The sequence below is a fragment of the Pleurodeles waltl genome, chromosome 1_1 (assembly GCF_031143425.1).
Source record: "Pleurodeles waltl isolate 20211129_DDA chromosome 1_1, aPleWal1.hap1.20221129, whole genome shotgun sequence".
Classification (NCBI taxonomy): Eukaryota; Metazoa; Chordata; class Amphibia; order Caudata; family Salamandridae; genus Pleurodeles; species Pleurodeles waltl.
Window position 1 is genome coordinate 186,976,604 of NC_090436.1, and position 24,080 is coordinate 187,000,683.

General features: G+C 42.2%; 1 protein-coding gene across 5 annotated transcripts in view; it reads right to left on the reverse strand.

The window, feature by feature from the left end:
- The window catches only part of PDZD2 (PDZ domain containing 2), an 877,375-nt gene that overhangs the window by 475,762 nt on the left and 377,533 nt on the right, over positions 1-24,080 (reverse strand). For all 5 annotated transcript variants that reach the window (XM_069220426.1, XM_069220418.1, XM_069220410.1 and 2 more), the window contains exon 2: positions 966-1,398. In XM_069220426.1, coding sequence (XP_069076527.1) covers positions 966-1,398 — 433 coding nt within the window. The remainder of the gene's footprint in view (positions 1-965; positions 1,399-24,080) is intronic.

Below are 24,080 nucleotides of genomic sequence, written 5' to 3' on the forward strand. Positions count from 1 at the left end.
ATTACTAAAGCTCCTGGAGAACCCGACTCTCAGAAGGAGCAAGAAATGTATTTATTAAATCTGGTTTTCCTACTCTAATCAGTGGTACTGCTGCACTTCTAGTTTTAATTACAAATGTTTGTTTTTACAGTTTCCTTGCACTCCTGTGTAAGTAGTTCTGTGATTTGTGAGAGCTCCACTTTCTATGTGGTTAGGAAGGTTCACCTGATGTCACTATCTGAAATACACACACTTCATTGTGCCTTTCATTTTTTGGAAGCATAATTGTGAACTGAAAAGTGAGGTTAAGTATCAAACTATCTTTCCAGCGCACCTCCCTGTTGTAAATCACTGAGACGTCTACCAATGTTTAAACTTACCCACTGAACAAATGATCTACACTAGTGAACATCTTCTTGAATTTCTAGTTGAATAATATGAAACATGCAGTTCCGATTCACCTGGTATTTCCTCCTGTTCGGAAACTATAGGACAATTCGCAGACAACAGTAAGAGAATGCAACTGATTGCATGCTTCACAGTACGAGTCGTATGTGATTTTTCATGCTGACTCCACAGAGAGTCAATAAATTATTTCTTATAATAAAATGGAAACAAATATCCCTTGCACCCTACAGAAACAAAAGTAACAGAAACAATAATTCACATTTACTGGCCATAAAAATTCTAGCAGTGTTGAGGAATATTTTTAAGTGCAAACATCAAAAATCAGGTCTGAGAAACCAGTCTGGTTACACACTGTTAAAAAAAGTTAACAGCACGGCACAGACAGTAGCCCAAACATATAATTATTACTAATTGGGCGATACCAGTGGTCACCACTCTAATACCAATTCTGTGATTTTGGATTCTAAACTTAAGCCAAATCAAATGATCATTTTATAAAAAGTATCAAAATCTCACCAGAATGCAGTATGCACAATAAATCTAGGTATGTTGATCTTTAACACTGGAACAACACCTACCTGTGCAAAAGCGTCACTTGGTTTACTGCCCACTCTTCCAGCATCTGAAACGCGAGAGGGACATGGTGAATCAGGAAACAAGGGCTCCGCTCCATGCAGTTTTCTATCCATGTCACTGCCTCCCCTTGATAAATTTGATTGTGGGCCTTCCACCTCCATAGGGGTGTGACATCCATTTTCTGGTTCTGAGTCTTGGTCCTCTGTACTGTCTCTGCCGTCCTTATTGGTTGCTGCTCTGGTGATGACACCAAACTTTCTAGTTCTTTTGCCATTCTGGAGGGCTTTGACACTTGGTTGCGAGGTAGGAGATGCTTTAGGTTCACAGATACTGCTATTGTTTGAGCTTGAAGGAGGAAGAGGGGCTTTGCGTTTAATGCGACGCAACATGATCAGGTAGATGAATCCGCCATTCCAGCACTGTTCAGCCAGGTAGCTGCAATACAAGAGACACATTTTAATTAAAAGGATTCAACTACGGCCTGACTACATACAATGAATCTGCATATCAAGCCAGATGATGGATGCACTGGCATTTCAAAATACATAATCTGTCAATTTACAAAACTTGCCAGAAACCACAAAACATTATCTGTGATCTTTGGTATGTAATAAATGCATGGTTCAGTTATGCAGATAACAGCCAAGGGACTTTTTAGGAGCTCACAATCTGCAATGGATTCTGTGTGTAACTGTATTTAACATAAATTCCTATGGAAACACAGGTCGTGACAAAGTACATATGCTGAAATTGATTTTCAGTAAAAAGTGTATCCCTGGATTTCGTGTCTCCTCATAGGTTTGAAGGTTGACCTGTCAATGAGAAGTGGTTTTTTTACATCATGGGAGTTAGATGGTGAATGTCTAATTTAATAACTCAGCTCGGAGATAATACAGATGAATGAAGGAAAACCAACTATGGACTCAAAGGTCAGGCTTCTTCTCTGCCCCTACCCGACAATCCCAAGTTCCAGATATATGTACATGGCAGGTGTGTAACCACAACAATCTCGCCACTGTCTAGTTCTTCACTTTTTCCATTACACCAACAAACAAAAAATAATCAGCAAGGTGACATTTGTGAGAAACGGTATTTGCACATGAAATGCTTTCTCCATCTTAAATAATTCCTGGTTGAGTCCCTACAGACAGTTTTTGTACACAGAAACACAACGCACAGCGGACTGACTGTTTGGTTGCCAACACCAGAGGAAGGACGTGCACTGAAGCTTAAAGAAATTAAGAAAGAGGGCTCTTGTTAAGACATACAACCATGTTTGTGCTTTTCAAATCCTCCAGAAAAACTGAAATCCTGCGGCGGTGCGTGCAGCTATGCGACTTCATGTCCCTGCTTTCCTGTCATCTATCACCGCACAAAGATGCGCCGCAGATGTGCTCCTCGGTAGCCCTGCTTCCCGCCACGAAACCTGCTTCTGACAAACGAGTAGGCCTTGTAAACTAACCGTGCAGAGCTTGTAAGGCGCGCCACCCCTTCCACTTATATTTCAATCACTCCTGCACAAGCGAGAGCATCCCTATGGGTCTAAGATTTTGCTTTTCCTGAAGTTGGCAGACTCATTTTCCACCTTGGCCATAGAGCTCCATGTGAACACCTTCCAATTACAAATACTTGTAAACTTAGAAAGTAAAAACAGTTTTACGAGCGGCCATAAAACTAGCCCTTTTCACGATTTCAACATCACTAACCACAACCAGGCCGGATAGAAATGCCTCAAGCGCCTCAAATGTATCTCATGGACACAGAATTAAATAGTAGAGCTATTCAGGAGACTCGATATTGTCAGTTTAATACCCTTTTGTAATGCTCTATGGGTGCTGGCTGGAAAAATCAATTGCATCTATGTGATATCATGCGCTGAATTGGTAAGCATGGGGCCGTTTCTACTCTCCTACCTTACCTTTCATTGGCCAGACTCAAAGTGGATCACTTTGGACACAAAGTGGATCACACTAGAGCAGCAACTCACAGTTCAGAAGTGGTTCACAGGAAGTTTACTTACGGATACAGTACAAATTACTAAAGAATGGAGCATCAAACATCAGACATCACTGAATGGCATAACCATATTAATATATACAAAACGATGAAATCCATATAAACATTCATTTATTGGACATTACATACATGATCTCTATTGTGTGTCAATGAAGGAATTGTTGTGAAGCAAAATTGCTCAACTGCATCAAGAACATGTAAAAAAAAATACAAAGTAACCATTTAATTCTCCACTATACGCAACAGAGATCAAGTCATGCACTCTCCATCTAACATCCGAAGAGCAGCTCCTGCTGTATGTATTTCATTTTAGTTAGACACCGATACAGAAGAACTTTAGCCTTGTTAAATAGATTGTATTCTTATTCCCGCCAAAACACACAACTGAAGAGCTTCTTGGAAAGTCTGGATATTAATGTAGAAAAACTGTCACAAATGTTTTCTTTCAATGCTGAAAAAACCGTGCTATATTTTCAGCACCTAGACTGCATACAAAACAATGCCTGTACTGAGCACTTTCGAACTGCAGCCCTCCAATGATAAACAATCGACATTGAATAGACAAATACACACTTACAAAATTCACCCACTGCCCGCAGTCAAATGGGGATTTGACATGTTGATTGATGACTTCAAACTCCCAGCTAATATAAGCTGCTCTCCTCTTGGGGCATGCTGCCATTCTTCACTGACATCATCAATGGGCACTTGAAACTCCAGAAAGCATTCAAAATGTTTTTCTCAAACACCTTCAGATACCTCTCTATGCAATTTCTGCAGACTTATATTGCAAAAGGCCATTGTAATGACAAATGCCGCCCAGGATAATTGTCCAATACCAACCTGTTGTTCAGCATTTATCATACCTGCTGTGCGTACAAAGAGTGGGTACACTTAATCCTTGATTTTCAGAGACTTTCATTATCAGAATACTTTGTGGATGCTGGTACACTGTGTACAGATAACATGTGAAGAGGCTTCAGTCACAATAGGCTTTTACTACTGAATCTCCCTATAGCTGAAGGATGGAATGGTGGTGTTCTCCAGGGTAAAAACATGCAGCACTGCTAATAGCTTTAAGTGTAGTTGGTGTGAGGGAAGAGTTTTTCAGATCACTGGTCCTCACCTTTTGAATGCTCTGCATGTAGAACTAAACCAGCAGGGCTTTCAAGACCCATCTTTTGTTGGGTTTGCTTTGCTGGTCTCTGTGTCCTTTTCTGCCTACTCCTAGTACCTAGATACCGTTGGATGAGCATTGCTCTCTATAATTAAATAAAAAGTATCTCCATGAAGATCTATTCTATCTCTAGGGAATTTAGCATATTTTGTTGAGAAACCACCATTGCAACCAGATAGGTTTTACTGCAGTGTCAATAAACAAGAACGCGTTTTCAATGGGCATTGCCCCCATCCATTTAATCTTGTGCCATCCTTAAATGGCATAACAGGATACTATGACCTTTCTTCACTTTGCTAAGAGACTTTTTTATAATATAATTTGCTGCAACTAGTGATTGTGTGTCTGTGCAGTAAAATATTGCCTGCAGCCAGGGCCCTTGTTTAGGATGTCACTGTTAATCTTTAAAAATTTTACAATAGTGCAAAAGACAAAGGGCCTAATTTAGATATTGGCGAATGAGTTACTCCATCACAACGGTGACTGATACCCCGCCTGCTGAAATCTAAATCCCAATATATTATATGGGATTTAGATTTTGGCCGACAGGATATCCATCACCGTTGTGACGGAGTAACTAATCCGCCAATATCTAAATCAGAACCAAAGTCATCTTGGATTAGGACCCTCTCTACACATCCACTGGCTGTATGCAGCAAAAATAGGTTACATTGGGAGGACAGTAGGCATCTACCCTGGGTGCTGCTATTTCACCCACAACACCTATGCTTAGTGGCTTGCAGAACACAGGGACCCCCTTCATTTTTTTGTTAGTGTAGTGAACATTATATGTTTATGTTTTGTGATAATAATCACAAACATCACAAGTGGTGAACTTTTTGTAGTGGGTGCACTTGGCTGGTCACAAGTGTCTGACTCCACCAGATGAGGAGCCACAGATCTGGGGTATTTAGAGTTCCCCGGTTGAGACATATCACCACCCTATTTATTTTGGGGTATCCATAGAACCCACTAAGCACTGAGCTTTGAAGAAAGGCTCATACTAGCAGCAGAGAACGGTGCAGGAGAAAGTACACCAATTGCGATCCCAAGAAGGTGCCAAAGCCTTGAAGGGGAAGAGTCCAAGGAGAAGAAAACAAGGAGCCAAGTGGGATGGAACAGTAGTGAACCCCTAACATTTGAATTGGGTGCCGCAATAAGTAACCAAAAGCCACGAGACCTACACCCCGCACCTCACACAAAGTGATAAACCGATCTTCCCTGATACAACACTCACTTTTTACAACTCAGTGAGACCACCGATTTCATCAACATCCTACTGTTGCCCTCTTTCAGTTAACACGGTTTCTAATTTTGTTTTAGCTTTTGTAGATGACTGAGGTATAAGATCATGAATGGTAAATGTTGGTCGACTGTAACAACATTTAGACAGGGATTCTGAGAATGGTGCATATTCCCAAGTGTTACTTGTACCATTCTTTCATTACAGTAACACAATTGGTACTGACTTTTTCTCGTTTTATGGTGTGTTCCAGTGTTAGTGATCATTTAGGGATTGTGAATACTACAATTTGTTCATCGCCTGGTGCCCTGGATTCCTCGTTGTATTGTGTCGTGTAACTGTTTTATTGTGTTTCAGGTGTTTTACATATTTCATCCCCAGTTCCTCGCTCTACTGCAGACTGAGTACCCATGTAGACACATTTCAATCAGATAAGCACATTGAACCTTAACCAAATATACAATACATCAGAAGTTATGGAGGATATTTTTAAAAAGCCATTGTTTCTGCTGCTTTGTTTTCTACCAGACCCATCTCACTGCCAGCCCCTTTCTCTCTCTTCCCCCTCGTACTTTTAGGTACGAAGGGCTGTGACCGCCGGAGCGGAGCACCTTGGACACAGAGGAGCAGGAGCAAGAGTTTGCTCTGAACCCACCAAGAAAGGCAACGACTGAAGGGATGGCGTTGCAGGATCACAGAGCAGTCTAAGAACACCCTTGATAGCATAGGCAAGAAGGAAAGCTATGCCTGGGGAAGTTTCACAGACTCTAGCACCCGGGACCTAGAACCCAGAGAACTATGTTGCAAATCTAAAAGGAGGCAAAAAATCAGGAGACGCAGAGGTGGAGCAGATTCCCTAAGGCCTAATTTAATGAGACTAAAATAAGTGAAACTTATTTGTAACGTTCTATTCTACTAGGTTATTTCTTCCTCATTAAGGTCTCTCACCACTACTGACAAAGTTGATCCTGGGATTTCAAGAGATGATCACTTTACTAAAGTGTCATAGCAAACAAATATGTCTTTTCTTATTATTTTAAATGTTTTAATTGGTGGCACCTCAGCTTTCAAGTGATGATACAGAGAAAACCAGAATTTTGGCCCTTGTCCCCTGTATTCTTCACATCATCCCGTACTACAAGTCTGTGGTTGGGCACTGGGTGTGAGTTGCATAAAGTTTGGTGCATCAGACAAATAAATATGATCCTTGTTTCCACCAGCAACCAATGAAGGTCTGTGATTCTGGAAAAAATGGGGCAAACATTTCTTGAGCCCAGAAACGACCATAACCGCCATATATAATTTGTGGAAAATTTATAAAGGGCAGCACTCAGCATAACATTCTCAGACGATAGAAGCTGTCCTGTACACCCTGCAATTGGGAAGAACCGACGTATCTCAGAGTCAAGCACGACTCTCAGGTTACTGACCACTCCATTCAGAGAAGGCCCAGTCGATGGAGACAGGACACAAACTTGGATTTCATGATTTTAGGGGCATTCTGCATCAGTAGACTCTGTCTTCGAGGGATTGAATTTCAAACTATACATGAGTTTTTAAAAAACATTACAAAGTACACTGAAGGTTACCATTTCATTTGGTTGTAGTTTATATTTTCAGACCACAATATTTTAAGCACAGACAGTGTGACATTTATGTATCTATGTGTGTATGTGCTATTTCTAGAACATGAACGTAGCCAAAGGTCAAGCATAAATCAAAGAGTGTTAGAAGTAGCTGATGTAAAATGGAGCAGTATTGGGGCAGTCTTGATATATACAGTGATGTTGTCCACATCCTGGGACGCATAAATGGAAAAAGCTGTCTGCCCTGTTTTCTATTTGTTATACTTCTTAGTCTGCAGTGCCTAGTGCGATGGTGTCCTGGCTACAGGTATACCAAGAACCACCAGAGATGTTGAGTTTGTCTCCAAGGTAAGAGAGGGTGCTCGTCGTGATGTCTTTGTAAACGATGCCGCTGGGTTCAAAGATGGTGCGGGCTTCCAAGGAGACCCAATGGAGTTCCTCAGGATTAAACAAGGTACACAACTAAATCCTAAACAAAAGATACAGAATTATCGTTCTTGAGATTTGTATTTAAGAAACTATACAAGATCTGGTCCTAACTAGCATTAAAGTTTTACAACTGGATCAATTTACATATGGTTCATACGCAATTTTCTTTTATACTTATTTGAAGCATTAATATTTATATGTGTGAGTGTGTGTGAGGCATTTGTAAGTATAGGTAAAAACTAGGGAACTACTGCACAGGTTCAAACGCAAAGATACAGTCAATTAGCGAACAGACTGGCAGTTGAGTTCTGAGAGTGAAAGTGGTCTGTTACTTTGCTGTGTAATTTTCTTTTACTTTAAATAGTTTGTATTGTGTTTTCCACAAGAGAACAAATATTCAAAACTATCAGGGGACACAGCCACCTGTAAACCTTCCTAACAAACCCCTTCAAACCCTTTTCCTCCCACCCGGTCACCTCCAAGCACCAAGTCATATGTCATTAGTCTTCCAAGATTCCTGAGGAGCCGAATTTCAAGACCATGGAGGGGTCGGTTAGCCCCAGAGCAGGCAAGGTTTCGGGGCAAGGCAAGCCTCTATGGTGTTTGATAAAGTATGAGATAACTGGGAAAATCATTCCCTTTCTTTATTATTGAGAGAAGGAACCATGCTTTCTTGGTTTACTTTACAATGTGCTTCTTGAGGGTGAGGTGAGGTTAGCGTCAATGGTGAGTCTGAGTGACTTGCCATTGGATGAAAGTTAGGGTTTGAATCCATCATGGTTCGTGTTGTTGATAGAGGATATGTTTTTTTTTGGGGGGGGGAAGGGGGGTTTACAGTTTGCAATGTTAGTTGAGCTTTTCCACTTCTCAAAATAAGTGTTTCACGTCCTTAACTACACTCAAGGTCAAAGAAATGTTTTAAACGGAAGAGGTGTTTAAGTTTTGAACAAACAAAATGAAAATGTTGATAGTTGACAATAGCATGAAGAAGTCAAAGTCCAAAGATTGGCTATAAACTCATGAAGATATTAAGTAAGTAATAAAACGTTTAAGTGATGTATATTGTCAAAATGCTTACCAAAAGGATGATATATTTTCAACAGTACACCACAGAACTGAAAAGTATATATTAATAGCGGAGTTAGTAATTAGTGAAAAGCCAAGGTTGAGTTGTGGCTCACTGACACTAAAGACACTAAAACATGAATTGGTTTGGTAACACTACCACCACCAATCCCAGCAGCCGGTAAATTCGCCTCATTTAATTAGTATGAGAACAAAACTAGCATGAAGTGTCATCTTCCTGCCACTACTGAACTTACTACGTGCAGTAGACAGGTACCACCTCTGGGAAAACAGAAAGAGGGGTGAGTGAGTTTGGTCCTCGATGCACACATCTTTGCGTGCCCCCTCTACAGAAGGTACGCCAAGCCCTCCATCCTTCCAATGTCCACAAAATCTCAGGTTGCATTACAGTAACACTGAATTCACATTGTAGCTGAAGAGAGGTTTGTATGTACATAAGCATTGATTTTTTTTAGTGCAAATCTAGCTAGGAGAAATGGAGTACTGTACATTACATGGGGGGCTGATAGATGCATGACAAAATTGTGCGCATCGAGTGGGGATTGCACAAGTACATTTCACACATTACATTTTTATATTTGTAGGCACAGGGAGCCTAAGTGATTTGTATTTAATCGCGGGATGCTCAAGGCTGGGACTCAAACCTGGGTCTATAAGCTTCATAGTCAGTAACTCTGATATACAGGAAGGAGAGGGTGGTAAGAGGAAGAAAATAAAGGAGGAAACGAGAAAAAAAGCAAAGTGCACGAGGCGGGAGTCCGAGGACAAAGGAGGAAATGAATGAGTGGACAAAAGAGAAATAGTAATAGGGAAAAGGAAAACTAGGAAAATGATGGGAGACTAAAGGAAGGACTGGATGGAAGAAAAAGGAACAGTGCTCAAGACCAGAGAAGAAATGAAAAAAATAGTGGCTAAGAGTCTGAATGACAGAAGCAGGTTGGAGCGATGTGTATTTGTGTCAAGCCAAGCATGAAGAGCTTTTCAGTGTATTGTGTCTTTGCCGATGTAGTTTTACATTTCAGGAGTACAGGACCACAGGTTCCAGAATAGAAAGGGAAAACATAAATGAATGAGCTTCATGGTGCAGACATGGGACACCGTGAAATCCCTGAAGAATTTAGAGTTAAAATATGGAAAAGAAGGATGAGGGAGAGGAACTGGGAAGGAAATGGATAAGTTAGAGAGATGAAAATGAAGGGGGTACATGAGCAGCATGACTGAGGGTGTGGTACAGGGAATGCAGTGGTCTTAGGTACAAGGTGAGGGAAGATAAAGGAAAAGGTATGCAGAGAGGAATAAGTGAAAGAAAAGTGGTGGAGTGCAAGAATGTTAGAGGAAGGGGTCAGACCGCACTTTTAAACCCTTAATCAAGCAATAGAACAATACTCTCATGTCCACCTTCAGTGTGCACCTTACATAGCTGAACACTGATGCACCTGGATATGCCAGTGGTGTATATTTCCAAACAGGGAAATTTAAGGCACACATACATTAGCACTGTAAACCTTTTTTTATTCATGTGAAAAGTACTTTCTTCCCTGGAGAAATTCTTTCTTCTGCGCTTCCTTGAACTCTGCAGTGTTCAACATGATATTTGACCACACACTGATCACCAGACTACAACAACAAAACAGCAGCATAAGTTCTAATCTTTTGGCAAAAACTCCAACCCGCTACGATTCCTGGTGGACCACGGAACTAGGACCAACACCCTCCTTGTCAGATCACGAAAGGAACCTTGACATCATCCTCAACAGCAGACTGACTATGAAATCCCTGGACAGGGCAGTCTCATCAGCCTCCTCCTTCACTCTGAACATGTTATGGAAGATCATCAAGTGGCTCCCCACCAATATCAGATGTCCTGTCACACAAGCCTTCATCTTGAGCAGACTCAATTACGGCAACACCCTTTACTATGGGATCTCTACACACTTCAACACACTACAGGCCATCCAGAACACCACAGCCAGACTCGTCCTCGACCCCCCCCCCACCACCCTGTACCCAAATCTACCCCACCTCAAGGAACTCCAATGGCTCACAGTAAAGAAGAGATGCAAATTCAAGCTATTGATCCATGCATACAAAGCCCTTCACAACCGGGGACCTGCCTAAGTCAGCCACCACCTCACCTTCCACAAACCAGCCAGACTACTCTGATCCACCCTCCTATTGATCCCCCACATTCCCCGCATCTACGGACAACACCAGTGGAGAATATTCCTTCTCCTACCTTGAAGCGAAAGCTTGAAACAACCTCCCCATGCAGGTCCACACCTCCCCCTCTCTACCGGAATTCCGAAAAACACTCAAGATCAGTCTCTTCGACTGAGCCTATCACAACATGTAAGGGCCTGGATACCCTTGTGGTTGATTAGCCGTGCTGTACAAATTGACTGACTGATTGATTGATTGTTCACCACCTTTTGCAGTGTAGTCAATCCTGGAATGCCTACAACCCCCGCCGCACAACGAGAATAAAAGTGTTCACACTGGTGTAATTTCATTCAAAAGGGCATATTAATATTTTGTGACCAACAAAGTTGAATTTGCTACCTGTTGCGAATAGTTTTGCAGCTCAGCATTTATTTCTTTACAGGTGATGACTCTAAACAGGGAAAGAGCTGCCTTTTCTCAAAATAGGTAGAGATTAATTAAACTACTTTAGTCTAGTTGAAATAGGGTGTGGTCTCATAACAACCACATACTGTGTCCTGCCACTTTAGGTCTAGCTTGACAGCTCAGCTGTCACCACACCTTATATAATCAACCTAAAAAAAATTGGTGGACATGAATTAAAAGTTTTGATTGGGCAGAATTTGTGTGCTTACACAAAAAAGTGTCTCACCTCCATGTGGCTGTGATTATTTTGTTTGTTAATCCAGCTACATTAAGCCAGCAGCAGTATGCCTGCCTAGAGAGAAAGGTCACTAGTGTGCATAAAGTATCCAGCTTTCAATGGGATGGAGCTTGAACTTTCAGGGACACTGCATAGGACACTGTTAAAGTACCTTACATAAGTGGATATTCCATGCTGTGATTTTTTTCTGACAGCAGCACGGACCTTCCTTTTCTATCATTAACTTCAGACACTGGAGTTGTTTTTTTTAGAGCAATACGAGTTTTGTAAGTAGATGATTTCCCTGGGTCATTAGGTACTGTTGGTCGGGCTCTTATATTGTTTTGTAATGGTGTTCTTACTTTTAATAATATTACAGTATACTTGATAGATGCCTTGTGGGAACGTTTATGGTCAAAACAGTTGGTCTGAGTTGGTTATGGTGACAAGCTTCTGTTATTGGCGAAAGGCCTGATTGTTTATAATTAAGGCATCAGGTTTTAGGGTGTTTATTTTTTAACATTTCCCTCTGTATTTATCCGTATTTATTTTTGGCCAACCTATTAGTATTTAACCAATTTTTACTTTGAATTTTGTGAACAATGAGATTGCAATTTGTATCTTTCCACATTTATGTAATAGATAAATATGCACTTATACTTTAAACATCTGTCTGACAGACCATTGTGGAACACTGCAAAAAAAAAATGTAAAACTGTCCACCCACATGTAAATATTAGCATTATACCACAAACACATCTGAGATATGCAAATTTCACCCTGTTTTTAAACTCCTTATGCTGTCAATCTGTACACCTATTGATCTGGAATACATGAATGACAGCATGAAAAATCGATCAAAGAAAGCCGGATTATCAGAAAAGAGATTGTTTGCTGCCTATATTTATCTGTAAAAAATGTTCAAAATGGAAAACTGGTAGCCTTATTTATAATGGCAAGATACAATAAAGGCATTAGGCCTAACATACTAACTGTGAAAAGCAGAAGTTAGAGTCAGTAGGCATTTAAGAGTGGTTTATTATTCTTTATTAAAGCCTACGATTAGGTATCTTTTACATGAAATTTCACACATTACCTCTGTAAAAAGGGATTTATTTTGGTGTTGGTTACCACGTCAGACAAACCCTACAGGTCAAAGATTTCCATTGTAATAATGCTTGCTAGTATCTCACAAGCTTAGCTATCTGCCATGCAAAAAAAAAAAAGATATATATATATATATACACACACACACACATATACAGGACATAAAGGTCAATTCTAGGCCACTCCACCAGACAAGTTGAACAGCAGCACAAGGACATACTGCCCCTGGGCCAATTCGCGACATTTGTTGATTTTTATTATAGTTTTTTCTTTTTCGGCATCATAATACTAAATTAAATAAAGTACGAAACACCTTTGAGGAAAGTTAAATGGCCTACGCGTTTCGGCTGTGCCTTCAACTGGGGGGGTGGCGGGGGGCTACGCCCTCAAATGGTGTGTGTGTGTGGTGTGTGTGTGTGTAACATATGGGAAGAAAACAGCAGTGCACAGCGAGGACAGAGTCAGAAAAAAGCGGTTTCAAAACTGTCCATCGGTGATAGAATAAAGTGGCAAAAATATATGCAATTAAAAGCCTGGTGCTTCTACAGCCAGAACAAGTAGTGTCATTTTGCTTTAAAAATGTCACACCAGGTCAATTGTGCGCAGGCAAATGAACTATGAAAGAAACGGGTTTCCTGCGTTCACACTCCCGCTGAAGCCACTCCAGGTTCGCACCGCGCAAGGGTGCTGACAGGAGCACAAATGCAAGGGCTCGAGCGCCGGTGAAATAGTTCCACCCGCCGCGCACCCATCCCTCCGCGCTCAAGGGGGGGGGGGGGGGGGAGGGGGGGACTCACAACCGGCCCTAATCCTGTGGAAAGCAGCGGCAGACGAACACCACTATTACCCAAGAATGCGACTTTGATCATTTCTTGCATTTTCGTCGGTTTGATTACACACAATTAAGGGCATATTCATCACCACGTTGGGATGCTGTTCAGCATCCGAGCGCGGGGCTTTGTTCCACGCCAGGTGCAGAATGCAGATAAACAAGCAGTGGGATTACTGGGAGCGGAAGCGGATGTCTCGCTGGCTGAAGACGCCGTGGATTTGTGACATAGGTGTACATGCATTGTACGAGTTAGAGCAGCAGTTAAAGCCGGCTTGACTACATGGCCACCTGCTCTTTGTAACTGTGTGATCCACGTGACCCGTAAGAATAGCAAGACAGCCAGGAACTTCTAAAGTTTACTTATAGCCACAAGGTTCCCAGGAAAAAGATGGGAATCCCTGAAGGAGCATCGTCACCTTTCCTCAGGTCGGACTACAGAAAACAGAAAGGCCGTTGGCTCTAGAAGAAATAGAAGAAAGACGGTGAAGGTATATATCATGTAGGCCTGTAACCACACAAGATAATCATTACTGTATATTTAAATAACACAGAGGCTAGAAGACTAGATGAGAGACATGTAAACAACCACGTTTGCGCACACAGGCATCGCACGTGCACACCTATAAAAGCACTACCTACATAACACATATGAATGCACACCGAACTTCATCATGCCGGTCAGCAACAAGTGGCAACACGAAAATGGCCCAGCGAGTTAAACTCTCATGAATTACATCTGAGGTGTTCTGCAGAACAAAAGTTAGAAAATCAACTTAATCTTTCATCCTTCTGATGTTGATATGATGATTGGAAATTAATTGGGAGATAATAACACCTGCCCTTTATAGTGCTAGGAAATGCCACAACATTAGTTTATTATTAAGACGTCCATTCTTTTCTACTAGACTGTTGTACCCTCTTCGACTCTTGTTTGTGTGTTTCATGATGGTAGGAATCAATGCTCCAGTGCAATCCCAAAAAGGTGTTCTCATTTATATGAGGGAATATTTTGCCTGTGCATCTGCGCCATATTATAGATAAAGTTGTAGAGGCAAAGGAGCTGCAAGGCCTCTACGGATTGTGAGCAAAATATGAGGTAGTGTGCACTCTGCACCCCCTTCAGGGTAGCCCCTGAAAGTGAGGAAAAGGGGCACCATGGAATCCCCCCTGCCAGACACTTCGCTGGGACAGGTGCAGTCACTCATTTCACCCACTTGCAGGGGAATCTCCCCCTTTGAAAGGCAGGGTGCATTGCCACCTGCAAAGTGAAAGTCAGCCCTGCTGCATCAAACATCCGGTCTGCCTTTCTCCCATGTGCCCCCCACCCCCCATTGGCAGGCCTGACTTTGCACTGACACATTGCTAAGATCAGATACGCATTTGGCATACCCGGGAAAAAAGGGAACACAGAACAGGCCAGTCCACCCTATATAGCTGCTAGCTCAGTTTCTAGCAGAGTCACTCATTTCAAGACCTAGGTGGTAACACAAACCTTCCTCCAAACTCATCTCTGTCCCACACAACCAGCTAACACTAGCCCACACAATAATACAGGGTTGGAGGGGACTGACGTATCCAGAGATGGATGGAACTGCACATCATCTCACAGATGTGCACTGTTTCACCTGTGAAGCACTCATCTACCAATGAACGGAAGTGCCACCTCCTAACAGCCAATTAAAATGGTGCATTAGTCAAAGCAACTATTCCAGAAAAGACTTTGATTTTTACCTGCTGCTCCTTCAGGGATCCTCTTCTAATAGTCCACAAAAGGTTTTAACGTCGAAGATCATTCAGTTTCGGAGTGTTCATGAATGGCTCATTATGTTTGAGGTAAAAGGCATCACCGGGTGCTGTGGTTGTATCCTGAATACTGTAGCCTTACAGAAACAGCTTTCAGACGTCAAGTGCGAGCTTTTGGAAGAGCGGCAGTAGTCCGTCCCTCATCATTAAAAGTAGTAGAACAGGCAAGGAACAGAGGGACTGCCTCAATGTCTCCAAGGCTTTAAAATAGAGGTTCCATGCAGAACTATTCAAAGGAATGGAGAACGAGGATTTGCATAAACCTACAGACACTGCATGGTGCAGTACAGCATGTGAATGTTTTCCAGCATTTCTCCTGTCTTGTGCCTGATGCATTTTAATGGAACATAATACTGTGAAAGGGACACTCAAATCCTGTCTGGTTAGTCAAATATAGCCACCTTGACTGTGGGTTTATCTATGTCAAAGTCAGCAATGCACTAGAGTACCAGGGCAAGAACACTCCACCACAGCAATGTAACAGCCCACCAACACTATCAGAACCTAGATTTCCCTCAAATCACTCACTGAGTCTTTCACCCTATAGAGCGCTCCACAGCCTTTCAGCTAGGTTCGCGCTATACAATTCCCATATACATATATCCCATACTAGAGCCCTACGATGCATAAACGAGTTTGTTGTTTGGCCCATCAGAGGCATTAATGTATTTGAAATCTCTGTCTTTGGATAAACTGTTGCTAACATCGGAAAACGCATTCCAGGTCTTGTATGTTTATTCTTGAGATTATTAAGCAAATATATGTAATGTGCTTATTCTATATTTCTCAACATTAGTTAGAAAAATTACCTTGTAAAAGCCTCTACAGACAGATGTGTATAAAAGGTTTTCCTGAAATCTTTTTTAACCCCTTCGCTGCCAGGCCTTTTCCCCCTGAGGTGCCAAGCCTTTTTTGGCTATTTGGGGCAGTTCTTTTTGTCCACATAAGCTACCCACGCCAAATTTGCGTCCTTTTTTTCCAACATCCTAGGGATTCTAGAGGTACCCAGACTTTGTCGCCATTTTTCTCAACATTTTACTCTGTAATTTTATCCTACAATCTCAGGTTTTTGAAAGCAATATACTGTTACGTCTGCTGAACTCTTCTGGTTGCGGGGCTATATAGGGCTTGTAGGTTCATCAAGAACCCTAGGTACCCAGAGCCAATAAAGGAGGTGCACCTTGCAATGGGTTTTTATTCTATACCAGGTATACAGCAATTCATTTGCTGAAATATAAAGAGTGAAAAATAGGTATCAAGAAAACCTTTGTATTTCCAAAATGGGCACAAGATAAGGTGTTGAGAAGCAGTGGTTATTTGCACATCTCTGAATTCCGGGGTGCCCATACTAGCATGTGAATTACAGGGCATTTCTCAAATAGACATCTTCTTTACACACTGTCTTACATGTGGAAGGCAAACATGTAGAGAAAGACAAGGGGCAATAACACTTGTTTTACTATTCTGTGTTCCCCCAAGTCTCCTGATAAAAATGGTACCTCACTTGCGTGGGTAGGCCTAATGCTCGTGACAGGAAACGCAACATGGACACATCACATTTTCCCAAAGAAAACAGAATTGTTTTTTGCAAAGTGCCTAGCTGTGGATTTTGGCCTCTAGCTCAGCCAGCACCTAAAGAAACCTACCAAACCTGTGCATTTTAGAAAACTAGACACCTAGGGGAATTCAAGATGGGGTGACTTGTGGGGCTCTCACCAGGTTCTGTTACCCAGAATCCTTTCCAAACCTCAAATTGTGGCCAAAAAAACACTTTCCTTACATTTTGGTGACAGAAAGTTCTGGAATCTGAGAGGAGCCACAAATTTCATTCCACCCAGCGTTCCCCCAAGTCTCCTGATAAAAATGGTACCTCACTTGTGTGGGTAGGCCTAGTGCTCTGGAAAGGAAATGCCCCAAAACACTAACTGGACACGTACAAATTATCAAACACAAAACTACCTGTTTTTGCAGGGGTGGGGGGCGGGAACCTGCGTTTTTGGTCCTGGGCTCAGCAACCATGCAGGAAAACCTACCAAACCCAGAAATTTCTGAAAACTAGACACCAGAGGGAGTCCAGGGAGGTGTGACTTGCATGGATCCCACAGTGTTTGCTTACCCAGAATCCCCAGCAAACCTCAAATTTAGCTTTAAAAAAAAAATCACATTTTTCCCACATTTCTGTGTGGGATCACCGCACCAGGACACATTTCCTACCACCCAACATTACCCTCAGTCTCCCGGTAAAAATTATACCTCACTTGTGTACGTGGGCCAAGTGCTTGTGACCGGGAAGAGTCTAAAACATGTCGAAATTGAGGGGGAACCAAAGCGGGTCCAAAAGGGCAGTTGAACAAAAAAACATTTTTAGGGTGACAAGTGGGGTAGAATTTTTATCGGCATAGATGAGACAATGCTGGGTGGTAGGAATTTTGTGGATTCCTGCAGATTCTGGAAGGTTCGATCACACAAATGTGGGGAAAATGTGTGATTTCCAGCAAAGTTGGAGGTTTGCAGGGCATTGTTGGTAAGAAAATGGTGCGGGGTGCATGTGAAGCACACCACCCTGGACTCACCCAGATGTTTAGTTTCAGATGTGTCTAGGTCTTGTGGATTTTTCTACATGGCACGTCCCAAAGTCCCAAAAGTGCAGCCCTCACCATTCCAAGTGGGACGATTGTGAGTGTTAGCCAAGCTCTCATGGCCCAAATGTAAAACCAAAACCCAAAATAATGAAATGTCCTCTTGCTTGCCGTGGGATAAGATGTTTTAGTGTGCAGGGGAAGAGCTGAAACACTGTTACCCCTTCAGCTGGGGCGGGGGCCATAACCAGGCCCATACCTGTTGGTAGCCACCACCCCACTATTTTTTTTTTATTCCCTGGCATCCAGTAGACTGTCTGCCCCCCAGGGTGTGGATTGTGGGTAATTGCCCCATCTGCCCACTGGTCGGCAGAACAACTTTGGCCCCATTTATTTGGGGTGGGGGTATGGCCATACCCTCACCCTCTTATTTTGGAAAATAAATCTTTCCTGGTCTCTGGTGGGCTTTCTGCCCCCCTTGGGGGCAGATGGGCCTTCCAAAAATAGATATGGCCAACAGTAATGTGCCCCCATGGGGAGCGACCCTTGCCCATGGGGCTGCCCCTCCCCCCAACAAAACACACACATACACACCAATCCCTGGTGCCTAAGTGGTTTCTGCCCACTGGGGGAAGATCAGCCTTATAGAAATAGGCCGATCTGCCCCCAAGGGGGGCAGAAATTGCCTAAAAACAATATGCCGCCCCCGGGCAGCGACCCTTGCCTAAGGGGTCGCTCCCCATATCAATATAAATTCAAAAAAAGCCCTGATGTCTAGTATCTTCTGCTCCCCTGGGGGCAGATCAGCCTAATTGGGGGAGGGGGGGGGGGTGAAGAAAAAGCCTAATAAAAAATTGCTCCCCTGGGAGCGACCTGTGCCTATGGGGTCGCTCCCCTTATCAATATATAAAAATAAAAAAAAAACAGCCCTGGTGCCTAGTGGCAGGGGGGGGATCAGCCTAATCAATATAGGCCGATCTGACCCCAGGGTAGCAGAAATGGCCTTATAATAAATTGCCCCTCTTGGGGAGCAACCCTTGCCTAAGGGGCTGCTCCCCCTTCTTTGTTTACCTATGGTAAACAAACATCCCTGGTGTCTAGTGGGCATTCCTGCAGCTCGATCGCTATGCAATTGTGCTGCAGGAATGCACAGAGAGACATGAAAAGGGAAGGAAAAGCCTTTGCTTCCCTTTTCCTGCCTCTCTGCCTCCCTTTCCCCCCCCCCATACTAAGGAGAAACTAAGCATTTCTTTTAGCGCAACGGGTGTTGATCTCTGATGACATCAGTGTGCGTTGGTGCGCTGAAAGCATTAGGCGTCACTGGCGGGGTGGGGGTGGAAGGGGAAGCAATTCCCCTTCCAACCCTGACCTGGGGGAGTGTGGGGGCGGCCCTCAGGGGGAGCGCTAGCGCTTCCCCCGATGGCCAGTCCCAGGACGTAATGGTTACGTTTGAGCGCCGCAGCCTCGGACGTAACCATTACGTCCTTCGCGGGGAAGGGGCTAAAATTCACTTTCAAAGCACGTTAATAACACGATGCGCCACAAAGAGTCATTCAGCAAAGAATGGGAAGGGAAGCCTAGTCACTGCACCTTCACTACACTGTCCACAGAACAAATGCAAAGTTCAGTTTTAAATTCAAGCAGAAACAGAATACCTGTAAACCTAAGCAAAGGACTAAGGACTTAAAAGAATTAAGGGTCCGATTTATAGTTTGGTGTTTAGGGTACTGTGCCCTCTTCACCAAACTGAAGGTCCGCCTGCCTCATTTAGAGTTGGGTTGATTTTCATCAGGTCAACAGTGGAGACCACCCAGTCTCCACTGCCGACATACACCTCCGGTGGCCTGACAGAGAAAGGACTCTCAGAGGTTTGGCCATTTGTCCATCCACCCTATTTAGAGTGGGTGGACAAATGACCTGTTTTCGCTGTCTCGTCAGGGACAGTGAAAGCTATAAAATGACACCCATGCCCTGAGAGGAAACACCTATTTTGTTTGGGGAGGGAGGAGGAGGGGTAATCACTGTTCTTTTTATTTTTCAAAAAGAAAACCTCACTTCAGCATATTATTTTTGAAAATAAAAAAAAAAAACTTTCAAAGTTTTCTGCATGCCTCCATCATGTTGACGGCCCATCTTTCAAACTTTCAATGCATTTAGAGGAACCACCAAGATGGCAGTTCCTGTAAATCGCTCACTGACTATCTTTGCCTGCTGGACCAGCGAACGTCTCAAAATTTAGCAGGGGGGTACTTCCTCAATGCGCAACCGTACATTACTCAATTGCTCTGATGGAGTAAATACTAATCCACCAAACTCTAAATCAGGGCCTTAGTCATTTTGAGCTTAAAAGGTACTTACCTTACTTGCCTAGGAAGAAAGTTCAGTCATAACTGTTGGAGTTCAAATCTTTACCTAGCATCTTGCACACAGATGTCAACAGTGAACACTTAAATCACTGAGCTGTGTTAGTCCCATACAAGCCAGCATGCAGGAAAAAGCAACATACGTGTTTACCCATCATGCATAATACTTGAACACATTAAAATGTTCTGCTTACTTTCATGATTTATTTACTACAATGACGATAATGCTGGTAATTCTCTTAAATTCAACTTCATGAATGATTGTGCAGAATTGGTCTCCCCCACTTCATATTTGATATTTTTATTCTTCAGAGCCATATACATATGGTACAGATTTCATGCTGGATAGCTGATGGCTCACCTGAGACCCTCCACTAAGCGGTTACAACTGAGTAAGGCACAAGGTTGCAACACTGCTGCTTTCCTTTTTGGAGTTAAGAGATGTATGCATTGTCTATACTTCAGCTGAGAAACAGCCAAGCCTCACAGCAAGCTCAGTTTAGAAAACTACTACCCAAGTGACCCTATAAAACAATTACAAAGACTAAAACGTAGCATGGTGCAAAGACCCCAAAGCACACTTTACTAAATATTGCTTCAACAGCTTGCTGAGCAGGCTCAAACAACCTCCATAGCAATAAATGACATAGATGACCACAATAGCTACCGTTTGATACAGCCAATAGTTATCAACCCTTAGCAAATAAAGCTTGAATTGTAACCAGTGAAAGCGAAGTCACACCAATCTGGTGAAACATACAATTTGAAAGTTCCACTGTATGTAATTATTATCATCTGCTAAACAGACTCTTATATGGCAGCCATGTATGTTCTCTGCGAATCTGAGTTAACACTTGGATACTCTGATATGGAGGAAGAAGAAGAAAAGGGTGTGTAGAGGGACACAAGGTGTGGCACAGGAATTAGTGAGAACATGTGCGGTCTATGCAACCTGAAAAATGTGTCTTCCCACCCATTTGTGTTGATTCACAAAGTCGCCTTCCAGGTGAAGGATTAGGAGGCGGGGGTTTTCTTGGATAGAGCCTTGTGTGTGATGCATTTGACCAAAAGCACGTATACATTGCTTAGAGGACAGATAGTCATCTATGGAAGGCTGACCATGGATGCCCGATAAAAAGGAGGAAATCAGTAGTAAGATCATTTGGGAATATCTAATAAAAATGATTTAATATTAACCAGGAAGATTTGTAAACATATTTTTGCAGTGAATCAACTTTCTTTTCAGAAATGCAGAGAAACATGAATGTTGTGTAATTAACATGCCATGGCAAAGCTGGTCATAAATTTGCATATATTTTTGCATCACATCCTTTTCATTGATGCTCAGATTCTTTTCCTTCTTGGGGATGGCAATCGGAGGATGGCTGATAAGAGGTAAAAAGCACTTTTATTATTAGAATCAGCTGTGATGAGAAACGTTTATACTTCGTCATTTACAAAAATAAATATATTCTAATTTATGCACGTTCTATCCTTTTCATCTAAACTTCTGTGCTGACGCTATTGCTCTCAAAATATCCGCTCAAAAGTGTTTTTAGATCCATGTCTTTGTCTTAAAAGAATAAAACAATCGCAATTCAAAAGCCTAAACCTCTGTCAAAAAGTCATTATTGTCAGTAATCCCCCTTGAAATGTAATATTGTTTTTGTACCATTACACCAAGTAAAGGAAACTTCTTATTATCTCGTACCGCCCATTACTCAATAGCAAGTGGTGATAGATGGGGTGTTCTGCAAGACAGATTTCTATCAGCTCAAAAGTCTAACTCTAAAACACACCTATCAACTGAGGTGCATTGACAAGGAAGGAGTGCCTTAGTTCTAGGGGCTATAATCCCATGCAAATGAAACCCACCTCATCCCTTGCCAGCATTAGGGGGCTTATTGATGTTAGATTGTTAGTAGAAGGAAATCCACCAAAAATAGAATTCAGATTCTGCTGATCTTTTCTCAGGAGGATTTCAAAGATAGCAACGGGAGTTTTCACCAAGATCTTCCACCACGAGCTCAACTCCTCTGATGGGGCAACACACAACTGCATTGTGCTGAATGGTGGCATTTCTACACTGCACTCGCATCACACCTAAGAAAACTCCACTGGCTCCCAATCCACAAAAGCACCCAATTCAAACTGCTAACACACACATATACAAAGCACTACACAACATCAGCCTTGCAGACCTTAACAGCCGCGTACACTTCTAAACTCCTCTCAGGCACCTCCACTCAGCCAGACTCTCACTGGTAAGTATACCACTATCTGTAAAGCCACCGCCAGAGGACGCACCTTCTCATATCTCTTCCCCACAGCATGGTACAACCTCCCTCACGCATCAGTCTCATCATCGTTTCTCAAGTGCTGCAAAAAGCTGAAGACCTAGCTCTTCGATTAACCTCAAAAGGATACAGCAACTGCCAACCTACAAAGCACCCAGATACTCTCAAGGGTGATTAGTGTGCTAAACAAATACACATAACATAGCATGAAATTTAAAGTACTGCACAAAACTGACAGAAGGAAGAAGAAAAACAAACCAAGAGGCTCACTCATTTCATTCTACTGTCCTCTTGGGTGGAAAATTAATAATTTTGACTCTCTCATAATACTTCAGCTGTCCTGCTTAGCCCATGGGTGATATTTTTCAGCAATAGGAAGCATCATGTATAATTGGTTATCCTTACACATGAAGATTTGGAATCATACTATCTGGCTTTTATAAAGTTTTAGATTGCAGAATATAACTCAGTTTGCACTCCAATGCACTCTGACCATTGGCCAGCTATAAAAATATAAATATAACTATCAATCATTTTGTTTGGCAAATAGGAGACACTGTCTAAACACCAATGTAATTAATACCATGATTCTATAAAATTAGGCCATCATTTGTGTTGGGCCCATCAGGACGTCACACCTCCCCCTGCCAATCCAATACTTTAGATTAATTATAACTGTGCTATACTCTTCATGAACCTGTAACCAATGGCAAGCTGCACATATATCAACTGCACATTAATGACTACATGCATATTGTCTAAGTAGATGTGGAGTTAAGAATAATAAATATCTATTTTCCTACATATTCGTGTCTTCGTTATACGCTGGTAGTCGATTCTGTGGAATCAATGTATGTGCAGTTTGATACTATGGACCTTGATATTGTGACTTTGAAGCCCACGAAGCCATGCAAGATAATGTTTCTCACCAAACAGGCTTCAATGGTATTGCCCTATGGTGGTCTGAATCATACCTGAAGAACGGATCTCAACTGGGCTAGGTCTCAGCCAATACCAGAAGCCTGTGGCATACCCCAAGACCCCATCCTCTCACCAGTGATCATCGTTTACAGAGCAACCCTGAAGCACTCGTGGCTTGCAAAAATTAGGATTCCTCTGTAGGCTAATGACAGCCAGTCATTATAGCACCCAGCAATACAAGCTCGAAAGTAAATGGTATAAATTACCACTAAACCTGACAAAAAACGTATAGCATTCGTCACAAAATGCCTGTAAACAACCTCAGGTCCAGGTCAAGAAATGCCTAAGGTAGATAAATGATGATGTACATCTCGAGGCCTTGCTGGTGAACATGTGAACCATCTGGTCCTTATACAGAAAGGTGGATTGGAAATAAAAAAAAAATATCATGTAACTCACTTGAGATATTCTCTGGGAGTGTACAACTTGTTGCAAGTTGTTGTCGTTATTCTTAACACTGCTGAAAACACTGAAAGTTTCCTGAAGGTCTCAATAAAATAAATACAGATAGCTTTGCATCATGAATATTTGATAGTGCCAAGTACCCAAGCATTCATATTGAATTGACCCTCGGTTTTAAAAATCACATTGCACACAAGACCAAAAGAGTTTTTAATCAATACAAAATAATGGGTATTCTGTTCACTTCATCATTTTTAATAATTGACTGTACTAGCGACAATTTACATACTTGTCATTCTTATGTACAAAGATACATTAAAATGAAGACTTCAATATAACCACAGTATTTATTATCTACACACTGAGTTCATAAT